Source organism: Candoia aspera, chromosome 5 (assembly GCF_035149785.1).
Source record: "Candoia aspera isolate rCanAsp1 chromosome 5, rCanAsp1.hap2, whole genome shotgun sequence".
NCBI classification, from domain to species: Eukaryota; Metazoa; Chordata; class Lepidosauria; order Squamata; family Boidae; genus Candoia; species Candoia aspera.
This window is the reverse complement of record NC_086157.1, coordinates 91,406,523-91,426,596: the sequence shown is the minus strand read 5'-3', so window position 1 is coordinate 91,426,596 and position 20,074 is coordinate 91,406,523. Positions and strand designations below refer to the sequence as shown.

The following is a 20,074-nucleotide window of genomic DNA, read 5'->3' as shown; positions in this document are numbered from 1 at the left end:
TTAAATGCCTCATGTTTATATTTAAATGCCTTAACTCACATACAGGTTGGGGCAGAGAGGAACTCTATCAATGAGAACTATGTTTGTGGAAATTATTTTACTGCTGATGGGATTTTGTGTGGCCATAGATGTTAGAAGAGCCAGAAATGAAAGAGTTGAGGCATAGTTTTGCTAGATTCAGGGTCTATCCAGTGATTAGAGAATCCTTACTGTTTAGACTCCTATCTATTCATCCTTGGGAGCTGGCACAAATACATTGTATTTTGTCTTCTTCCCTCATTTGTATTATAGATTTACTCTGCCCAATAGCAATGTATTTACTTCATTATCATGGTAGGTAAGATGGAAAAAGAACTCCCTCCCCATGTCTTTTGCTTCATTTACACACACACACACACACACACCCAAACACAGAGTACTTATAACCTTTACTTCATTCTATCATCTGAAACAGCATTCACTTCTCTTACAGGCTTGCAACAATTTATTACCAAACATATTTTGACTTTAAATTAAAAAATATCACATTTGCAATTAAGTGTATGTCATGCTGACGTTTCATATGGCTTCAGTGGTAAATAACATTTGATATTTATCAGAGCATTCTGTAGTAAACTTAAGATGACAGTAGAAGATTGAGTTATCTGCCCTTTGAAGAATTTATTGCAGTATAAGATCTGTCACAACTGTAGACAAAATGAGAATATTCAATTAGATTCCAGCTTCAGTTAGCAAACACAATTTAGAATATTAACCAAATTCCCTTAAGGGGAAATCTTAAGCCAATTTTCTAGTAAGCAAACCAAGACATTCCTGAAACATGGGTTTCTTTAAAAAGGTAAGATCTTAACTTTTAAAAATAGTACTTTTGCATAATAAGTTAAAAAAAAGTTTTTTTTATAAAGATAAAGATTATATAGAGATAAAAAATAAAATTTCAGTATATGTATACCAGAGAATAATAAACTAGCAAACAGACATATTGTAACTTGGTTGTATGCAGATGACGTAGTACTTCTATCACAAACGTTAACTGGACTTAAACCAGCTCTGAATGCTCTGGCCAATTACTGCTCTGAGGAAGCTCTCGAAATCAACTGTAGTAAAACTAAGATCTTGAGCTTGAGCACCTCAATGATGCCATGAGCTAAACCATGAAGGCCCACCCAAGACGGGAAGGTCATGACAGAGAGGTCAGACTAAAAGCGATCCCTGGGGAAGGTAATGGCAACCCACCCCAGTATTCTTGCCATGAAAACTAAATGGATCAGTACAACCAGAGATATGTTGGTATACCATTGGAAGATGAGATCCCCAGGTCGGAAGATGGTCAAAATGCTACTGGGGAGGAACAGAGGATGAGTTCAACTAGCCCCAGATGTGATGACGCAGCTAGCTCAAAGCCAAAAGGACGGCTAGCAGCCGATGGTGCTGGTGGTGAATGGCGAATCCGATGTTCAAAGGATCAAAACACCATTGGAACCTGGAATGTAAGATCTATGAGCCAGGGCAAATTGGATGTGGTTATTGGTGAGATGTCAAGATTAAAGATAGATATTTTGGGGGTCAGTGAACTGAAATGGACTGGAATGGGCCACTTCACATCAAATGACCACCAGATCTACTACTGTGGACAAGAGGACCACAGAAGAAATGGAGTAGCCTTCATAATTAATAATAAAGTGGCTAAAGCAGTGCTTGGATACAATCCAAAAAAACGATAGAATGGTCTCAATTTGAATTCAGGGCAAGCCATCTAACATCACAGTGATCCAAATATACGCCCCAACCACAGATGCTGAAGAAGCTGAGGTAGAGCGGTTCTATGAGGATCTGCAGCACCTACTGGACAGTACACCTAAAAGAGATGTTATTTTCATCACGGGAGACTGGACTGCTAAGGTGGGTGGTCAAATGATACCTGGAATTACAGGTAAGCATGGCCTGGGAAAACAAAACGAAGCAGGACATAGGCTGATAGAATTTTGCCAAGACAACTCACTCTGCATAACAAACACTCTCTTCCAACAACCTAAGAGACGGCTTTATACATGGACTTCACCAGATGGACAACACCGAAATCAGATTGACTACATCCTTTGCAGCCAAAGGTGGAGGACATCTATACAGTCGGTAAAAACAAGACCTGGAGCTGACTGTAGTTCTGATCACGAACTTCCTATTGCAAAATTTAGGATCAGACTAAAGAGATTAGGGAAGACCCAGAGATCAGCTAGATATGAGCTCACTAATATTCCTAAGGAATATGCAGTGGAGGTGAAGAATAGATGTAAGGGACTGGACTTAGTAGATAGGGTCCCGGAAGAACTATGGACAGAAGTTCGCAGCATTGTTCAGGAGGCGGCAACAAAATACATGCCAAAGAGAAAACCAAGAAGGCAAAGTGGCTGTCTGCTGAGACACTAGAGTAGCCCAAGAAAGAAGGAAAGCAAAAGGCAACAGTGATAGGGGGAGATATGCCCAATTAAATGCAAAATTCCAGAGGCTAGCCAGAAGAGATAAGGAATTATTTTTAAACAAGCAATGTGTGGAAGTGGAAGAAGACAATAGAATAGGAAGGACAAGAGACCTCTTCCAGAAAATAAGAAACATTGGAGGTAAATTCCAGGCCAAAATGGGTATGATCAAAAACAAAGATGGCAAGGACCTAACAGAAGAAGAAGAGATCAAGAAAAGGTGGCAAGAATATACAGAAGACCTGTATAGGAAGGATAACAATATCGGGGATAGCTTTGACGTTGTGGTCAGGGAGCTAGAGCCAGACATCCTGAAGAGTGAGGTTGAATGGGCCTTAAGAAGCATTGCTAATAACAAGGCAGCAGGAGACGACGGCATCCCAGCTGAACTGTTCAAAATCTTGCAAGATGATGCTGTGAAGGTAATGCATGCTATATGCCAGCAAATTTGGAAAACACAAGAACGGCCATCAGATTGGAAAAAATCAACTTATATCCCCATACCAAAAAAGGGAAACACTAAAGAATGTTCAGACTATTGAACAGTGGCATTCATTTCACATGCCAGTAAGGTAATGCTCAAGATCCTGCAAGGTGTTGTTGGTTATTCGTTTAGTCGCTTCCGACTCTTCATGACTTCATGAACCAGCCCACGCCAGAGCTTCCTGTCGGTCATCAACACCCCCAGCTCCCCAAGGGACGAGTCCGTCACCTCTAGAATATCATCCATCCAACTTGCCCTTGGTCGCCCCCTCTTCCTTTTGCCCTCCACTCTCCCTAGCATCAGCATCTTCTCCAGGGTGTCCTGTCTTCTCATTATGTGGCCAGAGTATTTCAGTTTTGCCTTTAATATCATTCCCTCAAGTGAGCAGTCTGGCTTTATTTCCTGGAGGATGGACTGGTTTGATCTTCTTGTAGTCCAAGGCACTCTCAGAATTTTCCTGTTCTGTTCAAAAGCATCTATCTTCCTTCTCTCAGCCTTCCTTATGGTCCAGCTCTCGCAGCCATATGTTACTACAGGGAACACCATTGCTTTAACTATGTGGACCTTTGTTGTCAGTGTGATGTCTCTGCTCTTAACTATTTTATCGAGATTTGTCATTGCTCTTCTCCCAAGGATTAAACGTCTTCTGATTTCCTGACTGCAGTCAGCATCTGCAGTAATCTTCACACCTAGAAATACAAAGTCTTTCACTGCTTCTACATTTTCTCCCTCTATTTGCCAGTTATCAATCAAGCTGGTTGCCATAATCTTGGTCTTTTTGAGGTTTAGCTGCAAGCCAGCTTTTGCACTTTCTTGTGCAAGTTCTTGTGGTATGGGGAACTTGTGGCAAGTTCTTAGTGGTATGTGAATACCAAGTCATCTTGTCTGCCTCCTGAAGAATCTGTATAACGACTAAGTAGCAACAGTAAGAACAGGCCATGGAACAATGGACTGGATTAAGATTGGGAAACGGGCTGTATACTCTCACCCTACCTATTCAACTTGTACCCAGAACACATCATGCGACATGCTGGGCTTGAGGAATCCAAGGCTGGAATTAAAATCGCTGGAAGAAACATTAACAATCTCAGATATGCAGATGATACCACTTGGATGGCTGAAAGCGAAGAGGAACTGAGGAGCCTTATGATGAAGGTGAAAGAAAGTGCAAAAGCTGGCTTGCAGCTAAACCTCAAAAAAACCAAGATTATGGCAACCAGCTTGATTGATAACCGGCAAATAGAGGGAGAAAATGTAGAAGCAGTGAAAGATTTTGTATTTCTAGGTGCGAAGATTACGGCAGATCCTGACTGCAGTCAGGAAATCAGAAGACGCTTAATCGTAGGGAGAAGAGCAATGACAAATCTCAATAAAATAGTTAAGAGCAGAGACATCACACTGACAACAAAGGTCCGCATAGTTAAAGCAATGGTGTTCCCCGTAGTAACATATGGCTGCGAGAGCTGGACCATAAGGAAGGCTGAGAGAAGGAAGATAGATGCTTTGGAACTGTGGTGTTGGAGGAAAATTCTGAGAGTGCCTTGGACTGCAAGATGATCAAACCAGTCCATCCTCCAGGAAATCAAGCCAGACTGCTCACTTGAGGGAATGATATTAAAGGCAAAACTGAAATACTTTGGCCACATAATGAGAAGACAAGACACCCTGGAGAAGGTGCTGATGCTAGGGAGAGTGGAGGACAAAAGGAAGAGGGGGCAACCAAGGGCACGTTGGATGGATGATATTCTAGAGGTGACGGACTCACCCCTGGGGGAGCTGGGGGTGCTGACAACTGACAGGAAGCTCTGGCGTGCGCTGGTCCATGAAGTCACGAAGAGTTGAAAGTGACTAAACGAATAAACAAAAAAACAAAACTAAGATCAACTGTTAAGATTGACTGTTGGAGAAATAGGTGTATTTTGTATTGACGACCGACAGGAAGCTCTGGTGTGGGCTGGTCCATGAAGTCACGAAGAGTCGGAAGCGACTAAACGAATAAACAACAACAAGCCGCCCAGACTCTCACCATCTGTGAGTTGGGCAGCTATATACATTTGTTTAATAAATAATAATAAATAAATAAATTTGGGGTGTCAGAGAAAATAATATCAATATCAGAAGAGGCAATTCCTGGGATGGCATGAGACCCAAAGCCAGATTTCTGTCTCTGAGTGGTTGCTAATCACTGGGATAAAAATTCTCCTCCTTTGTGAGTTTTATCTTCAGCATCCTCTTCTAGCCCCCACAATGATTTATAAGTATTTTGGGGGGATACAATTGGGGAGTTACACTGTAGGAAGGTATTGGTGTTAAAAGCATGCCTGGATCCAAAGAAGGCAAGACATTAGCCTTTTTCTCAGGGTCTGTGCACTTTAGATTCTCTAATTGATATAGCATTTTGTTAAGCTGCAGACTAGCGGGGACTCAGTTAGACGTTAAAGGTTCTCCATTGGTGGTCTGTGTGCCTGGACTTTTTGTGACTATGGCAGAAGTAGCAATTATTTCCACAGTCCTGAGGACCAGATTGATTGATGGTTTCGCTGTGGAGCATATTGTCACCAATGTTTCTCTTAATTCATCCAATCTCTGTGTGGTGTCTGCTTGCTCTGAATCTGGCAATGTACCAAATAAGTCTATCAACTTTACTTCCAGTGAGTCCTCAGCAGACTCTCTAGCTGTAGATAATGCAGTTTGTTGATTAGAGCTCCTCTTCCTCAAGGTCACTGCTGGTGAAACATTCCTGAAGTTATCTGGATTCAAATTGTTACACTTAGATTTTAAAGTGGCAATACCCTCTTGGGAAAACTGATCCAAAAGTAGGCTAGCTTTCTCAGTACAGAAGACGTGTACTGGGAATATTGAGAAGGTGCTCAGGAAGGGCTTCATTTTGAAAAGCATGCTAGAGACTGCAGATTGCTTAAATGTCAGCAAACTTCACATGCAGCCTCTTCTAGATGGCAGCCACTTGGCATGTAGTAGAACTGTCAAAGAGCTTTCTAAGTGGAGCAGCTTGCTCGAGGATAGAGTAACTGCCTTTTTGAAGTCTCATCCTCTGTTCACTCTATTGTTGGAAATCAGCAGAGTGATCTGATTGGTCTAATAATTGCACTTATCTTGTCTCTGCCCTTTTTATGCTTGAGAGTTAAGCCCTCCACAGTTATTTCTTTCTCTCCTAGGAGATTTAGAAGTGGGGTCAGCTTTAAATTCCCTGTTAGCTGCTCATTGCTTGTTGGTGTGAGCAGTGAGTGCCTTTACAGCTTCTGCGGTTTTATTTGGGTGACTCTCAGTATACTTTACCTTTAGTAGGTCAACCTAATTTTGGACTGAAGTCAAAAGTTTGAAAAATGAGACCAATGTTTGTGCTGTGAACAAACATTGTCTAGTTATGAAGTCTGGTACATTCTCCCTTTTTAAGTTCATATCATCCCCATCTTGCATAAGCCGTGCAGCTGCTGAACAAACCGCAGCAGTCTGGGGAGCAGGGGTATCCTCTACCCCTCTACCTCTACCTCTACCAGGGAAGAATAAAGTTCTATAAGCTGTTGACTCCCATTCCAAAGAATTCTAAGAATTAGAAGTGTCATGGCTATCTGGAGAGTAAGTAGGGTCAGAGTTACTTACTGAAGTTATCTGTTTATTGTGTATTCATCCATTTTCTGCTGCTTCAGAGGCTTGGGTGGTGCCTGTGTTGTGGAGTGTATGCTGCCTCTTCTTCCTTTTTCCCATTCTTGAGTCCTGTTTTATATTTTATTGGACTGGTAGCTGGAGCAGATAAATGATCTCCCAGGCAATACAGTTTATAAAAAGTAAATTAAAAGTATATAAAAATGAAAATAGCAAGTTGAAAGATAAAATAGAATAAAACAGAGAGCATAGATTCAGAGTTGCTCACCCATCACCATCTTGAGGCCACCCCACCCACCCGCCCCATAATTAAAAACAGTGAAACCATAGATAATTCTTATTTAATATTGAATTAGATTCAAATATATAAAATTTCTCTCTGTGTTTCTACTGTATGGAAGGTTGAGGAAACTTTATTTCATCATTAGTCCAGTTACTCTAGAAAGCCTATTTCACAGTTAATATCCATTCATTCTGTTAACTTCTATATTTGTTCAGAATGAAAAATGAAAACTTACTATTGTACTAATTGGTGTTTCTTTCTACAAGTACGTAAACTGAAAAATTAATTAACCCCATAATGTCTATGGTTTTAAAATGCATTTAATTAAAACATGTTCATTTCATGATGGTGAAATGTGCAGTGTTTTTACATTATGCAGACATGCAGTTTTTATGCCTTTTTATATTATAAAACCAAATAAACTACAAATTATTATGAAAACCCTCCCAAATGATATGAAACAGATGGGGAATCTTTTGAGACACATTCTCAAAAAGGCCATACACTGACAATAACCTCTTTTCCTCTCTATCATCTCTTCCTTCACGCACACACCCCTTTGCCCCTCAAATTCTTGCACGCCCACTTGAGTACAGTTTATTCTTCTATAAATTTGAAATTTAATGGCAAAGTATCTTTTAAATTATATCAAGAGCTACTTGTATCACCTAGAATACAATTTGCCCACCTCTGTTCACAAATATATACATTATAATGTTAATTCATATCAATGTGATCCACAAAGCTGCAGGAAATACTAGCACAACTGTTTAAAAATCCAACAAGATGGTGCAGTTATATTGCTACATATGATTGGTAAGCAGGTACAAAAAATCACAGCTGTGGCCAAGATCAATTTATATTCCAATTCCATTAAAAGGGCAAGGCTAAAGAATGCTCAAACTACTGAATAATTGCACTTATTTCACATGTTAGTAACATAACACTTAAGATTATGAAGTCCAGACTTCAACAGTTTGGGGAACAGGAACTGACAGATGTATAAGCTGGACTCAGAAGAGACATGGGCATCTAAAATCACATTGCTAACATCCAAATTACATGGGAAAGGCAAAGAAGTTCCAGAAAGACCTATATTTTTGCTTTATTGACCATACATCACTTCTGACAATGTAGACCACAAATTGTGGTTATTTCTTAAAAACATGGGTGTACTGAAAAATTGTTATGAGGACCAGGAAACAATAGTTCAGATGGAATATGGAGCAACTAAATGGTTCAAAATTGGACAATTAGTAGGCCAAAGTTGTGTATCTAACCTTATCCATTTAACTTATATGTAGAATATATCATGAGAAATGTTCGAGTAGAAGAAATAAAAACTGGAATTATAATTGCTGGGAGAAACATCAGAAACCTCAGATATGCTGATAATACCATGCAAGGAAGATTTTAAGGGCTTTCTTGTTGAAAGTGAAAAGAAAATGCAGAACCTGATCTGCTGTGGAAGATTAAAAAAACAACAACAGTCTAAGATTTTGTCAAGAGGCAATACCAACCCAATGTATATAGGCAGAGAAGAAGATGAAATAGTAACAGACTTCATTTTTCTATACTCCAAGATTCACAGGGATAGTGAGTGTAGACATGTATTAAAAAGATGTTTTCTGCTTTGGAGAAACAGTAACCAATCTAAATAAAATATTAAAGTACAAAAATATATATTGCAAAAGAATGGTTATTCTAGTTATAACATATGGTTGTGCAAACTGGACCATCTGTAAAGGTGAATGAAGAAAAAAATGATGCCTTTGAATTGTGGTTCTGGTGAAGACTGTTAATAGTATCTTAGACCAGAAATAAAACAATATTCAAGTAAACCAGACTACTCATTAAAAGTACTAATAATAATGCTAACTGCATAATCTGGGGGTCCTCCTGGACTTATGGCTCCTGCTCTTTGCGCAGCTACGTGCAGTGCACCAGTTACACCCCTTCCTGGGTCGGAAAGCCCTTCGAATAGTCACTCATGCCCTTGTTATCTCTCATATAGACTATTGCAATGTGCTCTACATGGGGCTACCCCTGAAAAGTATCCAGAAGCTTCAGCTGGCCCAGAATGCAGCCACGTGGGCTGTTTTTAGTGCCTCTAGAAGGGCACATATAACACTGCTGCTGCGCGAGCTGCATTGGGTACCAGTCTGCTTCCGGGTCCAATCCAAGGTGTTGGTTATCACCTTTAAAGACCTACATGGCATGGGGCTAGGTTACCTGAGGGACCGCCTCTTCCCCATTACATTAGCCTGTCCCACCCAATTGTGCAGAGAGGGCATGCTGCAGACCCCATCTGTAAGAGAATTCCATTTGGCAGGGTCCAGAAAGTGGGCCTTCTCTGCAGTAGCTCCCGCCCTGTGGAACATGCTGCCCCCAGAGGTGAGACTGGCCCCATCATTCCTGGCCCTCTGGAGAAGTCTGAAGACCTGGCTCTGCCTCTTTGCTTGGGGCGGAGAGGGGAATAGACCTACGTGGGGATGACTGCTATCTTAGACCACTCCTCCCACATATGGACCGTATCAGATTCTCCTGCCACTTGGACTTTTTTACTTTTTTACCCTTATTTATAGTTAGTTATTACATGTAATTTTATATTTGTATATTTTATTTATATTGTATGATTGTTGTTTTAATCAATTATTGTAAACCACCCAGAGTCTCCCAATGTGAGGAGATGGGCGGGGACAAATTAAATAAGTAAGTAAGTAAGTATATTTGACACATAATGCAAAGAGTCATTGCAGAAGACCCTGATGCTTGGAAAATTGGAGGCAATCAGAAAAGACGCCAACAGAAAACAAAGTTACTAGAATCTATCACTAATGGCACAAGTGTGACTCAAGGAGTTATTAACAGAAAATCCTTGCCAAATGATGTCCATTGGATCACAGAGAGTTGAAAGTGACTGAATTACTGAACAAAATTTGATCAAAACACTTGGACACACATAATTTTGCTATATCAAAATATTCTTCCTCTGTTGCTGAGTTATAGGATTATTCCTATATGTATTCATCTAAAGTACTCTGTGTAATATGGAGTTTGATTATTTATTCAAACAGTTGTTTACTTTTTTGTTTGGTGTACTTTTTGTATATTGCTGTTTTTGTTTAGATTGTGTAAGTTGCTTAGAATCATGAGATTGAAGGATATGCTCTGAAAGGTTGGGGGGTACAAGAGTGTAAAGAAGGAAAGTCCCAGTGCACAAATAGAAATCTACTTGGTAAGGTTGGGTTGAATCCATAATGACTGTACCATGCTTTAAATCAAAACTATATGTTAAAACTGTGTATTTTTTCCATATAAATATGCTTATTCACTGCTTTCCAATTTGAGATCTAGTTCCATATTCTTTCCATTGGTGGGGTGAGGTTGGTGGGGACCCAAGAGTTCTTTTTTTTCAGTTGTGAGGTTAGTCTCCATTTTTATGACCTTTTGTTGTTATGGAGGTGAAAGAAGAGAAATCCCAGTGTAAACTACCTTGAGCTCATAGGGAAAAGATGGTATAAAAGTCTAACAAATTAAATATATATGTATACATTTTATAATAAATTATTTGGGCCTTTCTCTCTGCCTTTGTTTTCAATGTATCTCTTTTACTTTCTCAGATTTGTATTGTTTGTCTTCTAATGTTTATATTAATTGTATGCCTTGGGAGATCTAGTTAGACCAAACACAGTGAAAATTGTTTTCAGAAATAATAAATGTTTCTTTAAAACAGGGTTAATAGACATTCAAGTGGAAACTAGATTAAGCCTAAGTCTCACGATCAATTGTCACAATCAAGTTTTTGAGGCTACAAGATAAGCCATTTTTTAAATTAGCCTGTGACGCTGGATGTTAGCCAGGTTTAAAACCTACTGCTATGAATTGGGTGTTAGCTAAAGTAGTAATTCAGACTATAATCTGTACTGTTTCCTTTGCAGTATTTTTTTTCAAGTGATCTTTGTAGTATATATGTTAATGTACAATTTGCAAGGTTAGGTAAAGGTTTAAAATGTGTGATGGTTGCTTTCACAAAATAATTGCAATGAGACAGCTTATCTATTTACAAAATGATTTTATTTATTTATTTATTTTTCAAATTTCTGTCACCGCCCATCTCTCCCGAAAAGGATTGCCATAATAGATATGACTAGCTATCACAGAAGACAAACTTGATGTTTTTCTCTGCCGCTGTCATGAGTGCCGATGAGCTGAAGACATCAGCACATCGGCACACATGACAAAGACAAGGAAGCAGAAGGAAGGGACACAAAATAAGCATAGCACGCAAAGCCATCACGACACAAAGAGAAGGAAAAGAAGACAAAGACAAGGCGAATCACGAGGCACACCCAAGCTATTAGCAGGAGCGCCACGGAGATCGCCCAGCGGACAGCAATCATCGGCTGAAGGAGGAGACCGATGATGGGTGATCCCGGGGCACCCGCAGGGGCCCCGCAACCCTACACCTACCGGCACGAAAGGATGCAGGACAAAGGGCGGGTGACGTAACCTAAGGAGAGGGGGCGCTGACCGGCGCGGGGTATTTAAACCCCGCACCGACGCGCTCCCTTCACTCTCGGCTTTTTTCTACAACTGACACTACGTGATGAATAAAACAGAACCTGCTTCAACCGAACCAGTGTCTGTGCTTTACTCAGCGGTAGGCAGTGCATGACAGCCGCCCATCCTAACTTACCTCCATCTCTTTTCTCCTAGGCAGGTTCCATATACCATTTTATTTTCTAAGAATGCCTATGGAGCCTATGTAAGACCCAGAGGCATTTTTGTAAATAAAGCTAATGGTAAAGACTGACACTTCACAACAGGTTAGCTTCTCATTAAAAATAAATACATAAATAAGCGCTCTTTAAAAATTAGATGGGGCAGACAGCCTAGTAAAGCAGCAAGGGAAGATAATGTTTGTATTTGCATCTGCAGGCACCATATTGCTTGATGAGATTTAGAAGCAAAGTAAACAATATACTAATTGCAATCCAGATTCCCGTTGAAATATTACATATATCATAATTTTACCTTCATTTTCCCTGTTCTAGTAGAAACTTTCTGAATGTTATACAAAAGTATGAGAGAGAGAATGAGGTTAGCATGTAATAAAAATGAAGAATAAGGTTGTAAGGAAGCATGACTTTTCCATTAATGAGTTCTAGGCTCCATAATATTTCTCTCTCCAAGCTGTTACTCTTCATATGCAGCGTAAACTTTCTGGATTTTCATTTTCTAAGAAAATTATTATCTTCTAGTAACAAAAGAAAAAAACAGGAGGCCTGTCTTTTGCTTAACTGATCAATGAGTTATAGTAATCCATGCCCCTAAGTTCAGTAAAATATAATACTTTATTTAAAATATTTAATAAAATACTTTTTTTACCTGGGTTTATAATTGTGTCTCTGTGTGTGTTTTAGCAACAGTGCTCCCCTTTGTGTTGCTTTCTTTCTGAGTCCTCTCTATCTGGCAAAAAGCACCTTGAGAGTCAGGGATTGTGTGGAATGTTGCTAGCACAGAACGTTTTTGAGCAAGCATGAATATGTTTCACTTGCACCCATTTTTGGACCCATTTACAGTACATCTTCATGTTTAGGGATAAACCAATTGAATTAAACATATTTTACTGTATACTATGCATAGGCTTAATTGATGATTTTTTTTTAAAATGAAGAGAGGTTTAGCAAAACAATAACAAGCTTAAGATATTTTCCTTCTGAAATTATAAACATTATTTCCCTTTTTAGTCACAATGTGCCCAATATGCTGCTGATAGAAGAGAAGAGGAGAAGATGTGTGATCACCTTATCAGTGCAGCCAAGCATCGTGATCATGTTACAGCAAATCAGCTGAAGCAGAAAATACTGAATATTCTTACTAATAAGCATGGTGCTTGGGGAGCTGTTTCATATAGGTATGTTGTTAATTATTATAACCAATTATATGCTTCTGATCAGGTGTTTCGAATGAATTTGAGCATTTATGATACAAATAACCTGAATCCACTCCTGATCATACAGTTATTACTGTATGTGAAATTGTTTTATAATGTGTTTTATATTGGAATTTTATTATATATTTATTGTTTTATATTGTAAACCGCCCAGAGTTCCTCTGCTCAGAGGAGATGGGCGGTGATAAATCTGATGAATAAAAATAAATAAATAAATAAATAAATATTACGTCATAAGCATAATCTGGTACTCAAATGAAATTTTACAATAAAGTGTACTATTGCTAATGAAAATACTGATATTAGGTGCTAGGTTCTGCATTTAGGATCCTAGCTTACTTACTTTTCTTGCTTGATTTTGAAATTCATTTGTAGTTCACACTTGATAGCAGTTTCTCAGAAGCCAAAGTTGTGATCAACAATCTGCCTTTCTCAAGTACTGTTTGTTAATGACCAACCAATAATATACATGGAATTATAAAGAAAGAAGAAGTTTAAGGTTCTCATTCCAAGAGATTTACAGTATAAAAAGTATAATAAAAGAGCAGAGTAAGGGCAGATAGAGGCAGGGAAAGCAAGAAAGGACCAGTCCTTAATATCAGTCACAATTTGGCTTAGCTATAATGCTGGATTTAGCAGGATTGAGATTGACGAGAATTTTCAAAGGTTTTCTAGGAAGTATTAATGTTGAAGATGAAGTTTTTAAAAAGTAATGGATTTAATGGAAACAGCTTCAGACTTGAGTAATAATAAGAGAGAAAATAGGGTTGCCTCGGACAGTAGATCTATGGACTGGAGCTGGATGAACAAAATTCATGGGAAGAGATATATTTGGATATAAGGAGGAAAAGAACTGAGAGGTCTGAAGTTAAGAGAAAGACATTTGTGCAGAGAGTAAACTGGAAGCCTGACTAGGGACTTTGGAGAACTGTTGCATAGTTACACTGATAAAGAAAGGTGTTGGTAAATTAAGATGATTCAAAGGAAGACCAAACAGAAGTTTGCAATGATGAAGGCAAAAAGTGACTAGTGCATAATCAAGAGCTTTTATTAGACAAATAAAACGGACTATATGTAATGTTATTTTAATGTCATTGTTAAATTAACAATGAGCTTAATTTTGCAATTAAGAAATTGTAAATGATAGAAACCAAACTTCATTCTGGGATGCTGGTGCCAAAACCTCACCTGTACATGATGTAAAAGATCTTTGTGGGCAAACATGGGGGTTGCCTACTCAGAAATTTCCCCACCTGGGACCAGGAGCTGGACCAGAGAGACTGTGAATGCTACTTTGAAGGAGAGGGTAGCGAAGGAGGCTATAGTCTACCCCTTCCTGAAGAGGCCATCTGTGGTGGATTTCGGCAGTACTGCTGGTTCTCAGGAAGGAGGGAGCACATTCCAAGAAGGGGAAAGAGATAAGAGGAAACATAGTCCAGAGGGCAGTTGTGGGAAAACCAAGAGATTCAGAATAGCCCCGCCCTAGAGCCTTCCCAGGTTATTTCCCCTTAGCTTAGGTAGAGTTGCTTTAGTCTGGCAAGATTCTGTCTGTATGGCATTAGCAAATAAAGAACTGAAGTTTGGCTGGCCTGATACTTTGTTGTTCTTGGGCTGGGCCTGACACCATCCTTGGACCTGACAATATTAGAACTTCCCATCTCCAATCTTCCCTTTCTGAGTAGGAGTTTGGAAAAAATAGTTGGGGCTTCATTGCAAAGGACTGTAGAAGAATCAGATTACCTGGATCCTATCTAGTCCAGTTTTGGGCTTGGTCAAAGGACAGAAACTTCATTAACTGCTGTTGTGAATGATTTACAATAAAGCATAGATGTGGGGAGTACAGGCCTACTGGTAGACTTCTCAGCAGCTGTAATTACCATCAGTTATAGTTGTGAGAGCTGTTTCTCACATAGTCAAAAGTAAACAGCATGGTACTAGATTTATCTATTACCAAAACAGAAGACAAATGGAAACCAGGCCTTCCACCCAAAGAGAATTGCCAAGTAGCTTGATACATCATCCACGTGGAAAAAAAGAGGAACAACAATGTTGAACCATGATATCATTATAAATAGGGCTCATATTTAATACATACAGTTGCTGGAATTCTTTTGTAATAGCTTCATAGCTTTTCTGCAGTAAACCTCCTTATCTGTTTGGAGATATATTCTTGAACTGGGTTTTTGGCATTGCCAGCCCAGGGAAACCTGATAATGCTATTTGGAGGGATTGTTTTACAGTAGATTCACTCCTTCATATATGGGCACTTTCAGGTGGTAGTGAAGGGCAAGAGAGCTTGAAAATTGTGACACTGCAATATGAGGCATCCCAGAGCTTGGTATTCTCACCCATCTTGGTTAGCATCTATATGAAGCTCCTGGCAGAGGTCATCTACCAACAGAATAAGGAATAATGAATATGCTGATGATGTACAGCTGTGTATCTCTACTCTGGGTTAAAGAAGGTTTATAGTAGATTTCACTGAAGGAGCATCTCTGTGATTTGTGGATTCTACTGGAAGTCGTCTACTGGAACTGCAGGTGGAGGCTGTAGTCAGGAGAACCTTAACTCAGTTAACTCATACATTAAATGTAGCCCATTTTGGAATTTGATGTTCACCCATGTCCTCACCACCTCATATATGTACTCCTTTTTTTTAAAGAACTTTATTAATTTTCAGAGTATAATTAAAATACAAAATGTAGAATATAGAAAAGATAGAGTACAGAACTAAAGAAAAAAAAAACTATAAAAGTGTAGAGTTGGGGAGAAAACAGAAACAGAAAGTGACTTCAGACCTTCTCCAATACAGATATAAATGCATTTACAAATACAATCTCTTACCATTAGTTAAACCTTAGCAACATTATTTCTATCAAATCAAACCATTTAATCATCAAAACCCAAAATCAAAACCTCGTTTTTTCATGACACAAGCAAATAATCTAAAAATGGTTGCCAAATAAAGACTAATCCAAATACTGTATTTTCTCTTATCAATGCTGTTAACTTCTCCATTTGGGCCAGTTCCATCAGTTTAATCATCCATTCTCATATATGGACTCCTGAAGTGTGATCTAGTTAGGGTTGCTTTTGAATACTCTTTGGAATATTAGTCTTCCAAAGTGGTATATTCCAATTGATATAGTGGCCCACATGCTGAGAGATGAAAGCTGATTCATCAGGGTAGCACTCCTCTTTTGGTTGCTGCCCTGATTACCTATAGATTTCCTGGTTCAACACAACTGCTGGTATAGGTCTGGCTATCTTTAGGACCATCTCATGTAGAAACTGCCCATCACGCATGTCATGAAGCCATGCTGAATATCTCCACCCCATGAAGCTAAAGCTGGGGTGGGGTTGTGGGGGAGGGACCTGGAAACTTTAATTCTTTGTGGCTGCCCTAGATTTTTAGAACAATCTGCCCTCCACTGGGCAGGGCCTCTCTCTGTTAACATTCAGGTTGGAAATAAAAACAGTCTTCTTTTGCTAAGTGCATGGATTATAATTTGTAAGGGAGTTACTGGGTTTATTTATTATATTTTATTATTTTAATATTTTTATGGTTTGTTTCATTTCTTATGAGCCTCCCTTTGTCTTACAATTAAGATAGCATATAATATTCTATGAAATATTATAGAAAGATGAGAATTTAGTCTTGGCTATAGTGATCCCAGGGTGTACCTTGGTTTACCAAGGGGCTCTGGGAGATGAAACACCAGAAGAGATGACTAGAACAAAGTTGGAGGAAGACTCGAAGTGAGTTTGACCGGACATAAGTAAAAGCCCATATTAGGGATTACCTCATGGTGACAAGGGCAGCAAAATGTCAATATTTCTCTACCCTTACTGCATCCACTGATAGCTGCCTAGCAGCTCTATTTAGGGTAACATGGTCCCTATTGTGTAGGGAGGGCCCCTTGGAACATCTGTTGGGTTGCTGTGAGAATTATTCAGGCTATCTGATCGATCAAGTCACTCAGATTCACTCCGACTTGGACTCTTGACTGGGCAGAGCAGGTTGATGTGCCTGGGGCATGGTCTGAGGATGTGATCTGGAATGAGTTTGCGCTTGTGACTCCTGATAAAATGGACAGGGCCATTACAAAGGCCTTTGCACAGCTCCATCTGGTATGCCAGTTTCACTCTTTCCTAGATCAGGGGCCCTTCAGACAGTCACTCATGCCCTAGTCATCATGTGGATTGACTACTGCAATGCGCTTTACCCAGCTGATTCAATCCTGCAGGGTTGGCACGCTCAGGATTCCTTTGATTAGACAATGTTGTCTCTTAGGACCTTAGAAGCGTGCCTTCTCTGTAGCAGTACCTGCCCTCTGGAATGAGGTTCCCCCCAAGATCTGTATGACCTCCCATTCTGCTATTGTTTAGAAGAGCCATGAAAACCTGGCTCTTCACCCAGGCCTTTGGTGAGGGAGAGTGTGATCCTCACTTCAATGTGCTTGCCATCTTTTATCTTTTTTTTTATGTTTTATTGTAATTTCTTTGTTGTGAGCCACCCAAAGTTATTGAGAGTTGGGCAGCATACAAATTTAATTTATTGTTGTTGTTATCTTGAGACACAGTGATAAGATAAAGTCACAACAGGATAAACAGAATGTTAAAAGGCTTGGGAGAAGAAAAATGCCTTTGGTACCAAAAAGACAGCACAAGATGTAACTCACTGGAGAGGGCGCTCTAAAGCTGGTGCTACACTGAAAAAGCCTGCTTCTAGGTAGCTACTCACTGCCTCACCACAAGAGGGCCCCTGGAGCAGACTCTCTGTAGATAGCCTTGTTGTTGTTTGTTGTTTATTTGTTTAGTTGCTTCCGACTCTTCATGACTTCATGGACCAGCCCACGCCAGAGCTTCCTGTCAGTCAACACCCCCAGATCCCCCAGGGGCGAGTCCGTCACCTCTAGAATATCATCCATCCACCTTGCCCTTGGTCGCCCCCTCTTCCTTTTGCCCTCCACTCTCCCTCTCTGGCTTTATTTCCTGGAGGATGGACTGGTTTGATCTTCTTGCAGTCCAAGGCACTCTCAGAATTTTCCTCCAACACCACAGTTCAAAAGCATCTATCTTCCTTCTCTCAGCCTTCCTTATGGTCCAGCTCTCGCAGCCATATGCTACTACGGGGAACACCATTGCTTTAACTATGCGGACCTTTGTTGTCAGTGTGATGTCTCTGCTCTTAACTATTTTATCGAGATTTGTCATTGCTCTTCTCCCAAGGATTAAGCGTCTTCTGATTTCCTGACTGCAGTCAGCATCTGCAGTAATCTTTGCACCTAGAAATACAAAGTCTTTCACTGCTTCTACATTTTCTCCCTCTATTTGCCAGTTATCAATCAAGCTGGTTGCCATAATCTTGGTTTTTTTGAGGTTTAGCTGCAAGCCAGCTTTTGCACTTTCTTCTTTCACCTTCATCATAAGGCTCCTCAGTTCCTCTTCGCTTTCAGCCATCCAAGTGGTATCATCTGCATATCTGAGATTGTTAATGTTTCTTCCAGCGATTTTAATTCCAGCCTTGGATTCCTCAAGCCCAGCATGTCGCATGATGTGTTCTGCGTACAAGTTGAATAGGTAGGGTGAGAGTATACAGCCCGTTTCCCAATCTTAAACCAGTCCGTTGTTCCATGGTCTGTTCTTACTGTTGCTACTTGGTCGTTATACAGATTCTTCAGGAGGCAGACAAGATGACTTGGTATCCCCATACCACTAAGAACATGCCACAATTTGTTATGGTCCACACAGTCAAAGGCTTTAGAATAGTCAATCAAACAGAAATAGATGTTTTTCTGAAACTCCCTGGCCTTTTCCATTATCCATCGGATATTGGCAATTTGGTCCCTAGTTCCTCTGCCTTTTCTAAACCCAGCTTGTACATCTGGCAATTCTCGCTCCATGAATTGCTGAAGTCTACCTTGCAGGATCTTGAGCATTACCTTACTGGCATGTGAAATGAGTGCCACTGTTCGATAGTTTGAACATTCTTTAGTGTTTCCCTTTTTTGGTATGGGGATATAAGTTGATTTTTTCCAGTCTGATGGCCATTCTTGGGTTTTCCAAATTTGCTGGCATATAGCATGCATTACCTTGACAGCATCATCTTGCAAGATTTTGAACAGTTCAGCTGGGATGCCATCGTCTCCTGCTGCCTTGTTATTAGCAGTGCTTCTTAAGGCCCATTCAACCTCACTCTTCAGGATGTCTGGCTCTAGCTCCCTGACCACACCGTCAAAGCTATCCCCGATATTGTTATCCTTCCTATACAGGACTTCTGTATATTCTTGCCACCTTTTCTTGATCTCTTCTTCTTCTGTTAGGTCCTTGCCATCTTTGTTTTTGATCATACCCATTTTTGCCTGGAATTAACCTCCGATGTTTCTAATTTTCTGGAAGAGGCCTCTTGTCCTTCCTATTCTATTGTCTTCTTCCACTTCCGCGCATTGCTTGTTTAAAAATAATTCCTTACCTCTTCTGGCTAACCTCTGGAATTTTGCATTTAATTGGGCATATCTCCCCCTATCACTGTTGCCTTTTGCTTTCCTTCTTTCTTGGGCTACTTCTAGTGTCTCAGCAGACAGCCATTTTACCTTCTTGGTTTTCTCTTTCTTTGGGAAAGCCTTACTGTATAGATAGCCTTACTGTATAGATATGGACGTGAGAAAAAGGTATTCCTTCAGATACTCTGCTCTCAACTAGTGAAAGGACACATAGGTTATAGGCTACATGCTTTTTCATGTAAGTTTGGCATATAGTCTGTAAAGTTCCTTTATTAATTTTCTTTAACACTGACACCAGGTTCATTTCACTATAATTAAGAGAAATTAAAAGGACTAGAATTACATCAATCTTTTTTTTCCAAGAATAGATTTAATAATGCTTCTAAACATTGTGAATGGTGCATCTGTACTCAAAGATTTATGGAAGGTTAATGTATTATTTGGGATAGTAACCATTTACCAATCGGGGACGTGGTGGCGCTGCGGGTTAAACCGCTGAGCTGCTGAGCTTGCCGATCGGAAGGTTGGTGGTTCAAATCCGCGTGACGGGGTGAGCTCCCATTGCTAGTCCCAGCTCCTGCCAACCTAGCAGTTCGAAAACATGCCAATGTGAGTAGATTAATAGGTACCGCTTCGGCGGGCAGGTAACGGCGTTCCGTGTAGTCATGCCGGCCACATGACCACCGAAGTGTCTACAGACAAACGCCGGCTCTTCGGCTTTGAAACAGAGATGAGCACCAC

General features: G+C 40.0%; 1 protein-coding gene across 3 annotated transcripts in view; it reads left to right on the top strand.

Annotated features, from left to right (window-relative positions):
* Positions 1 to 20,074, top strand: part of NBEA (neurobeachin) — a 454,810-nt gene that overhangs the window by 216,021 nt on the left and 218,715 nt on the right. For all 3 annotated transcript variants that reach the window (XM_063305700.1, XM_063305699.1, XM_063305698.1), the window contains one exon: positions 12,622 to 12,788. In XM_063305700.1, coding sequence (XP_063161770.1) covers positions 12,622 to 12,788 — 167 coding nt within the window. The remainder of the gene's footprint in view (positions 1 to 12,621; positions 12,789 to 20,074) is intronic.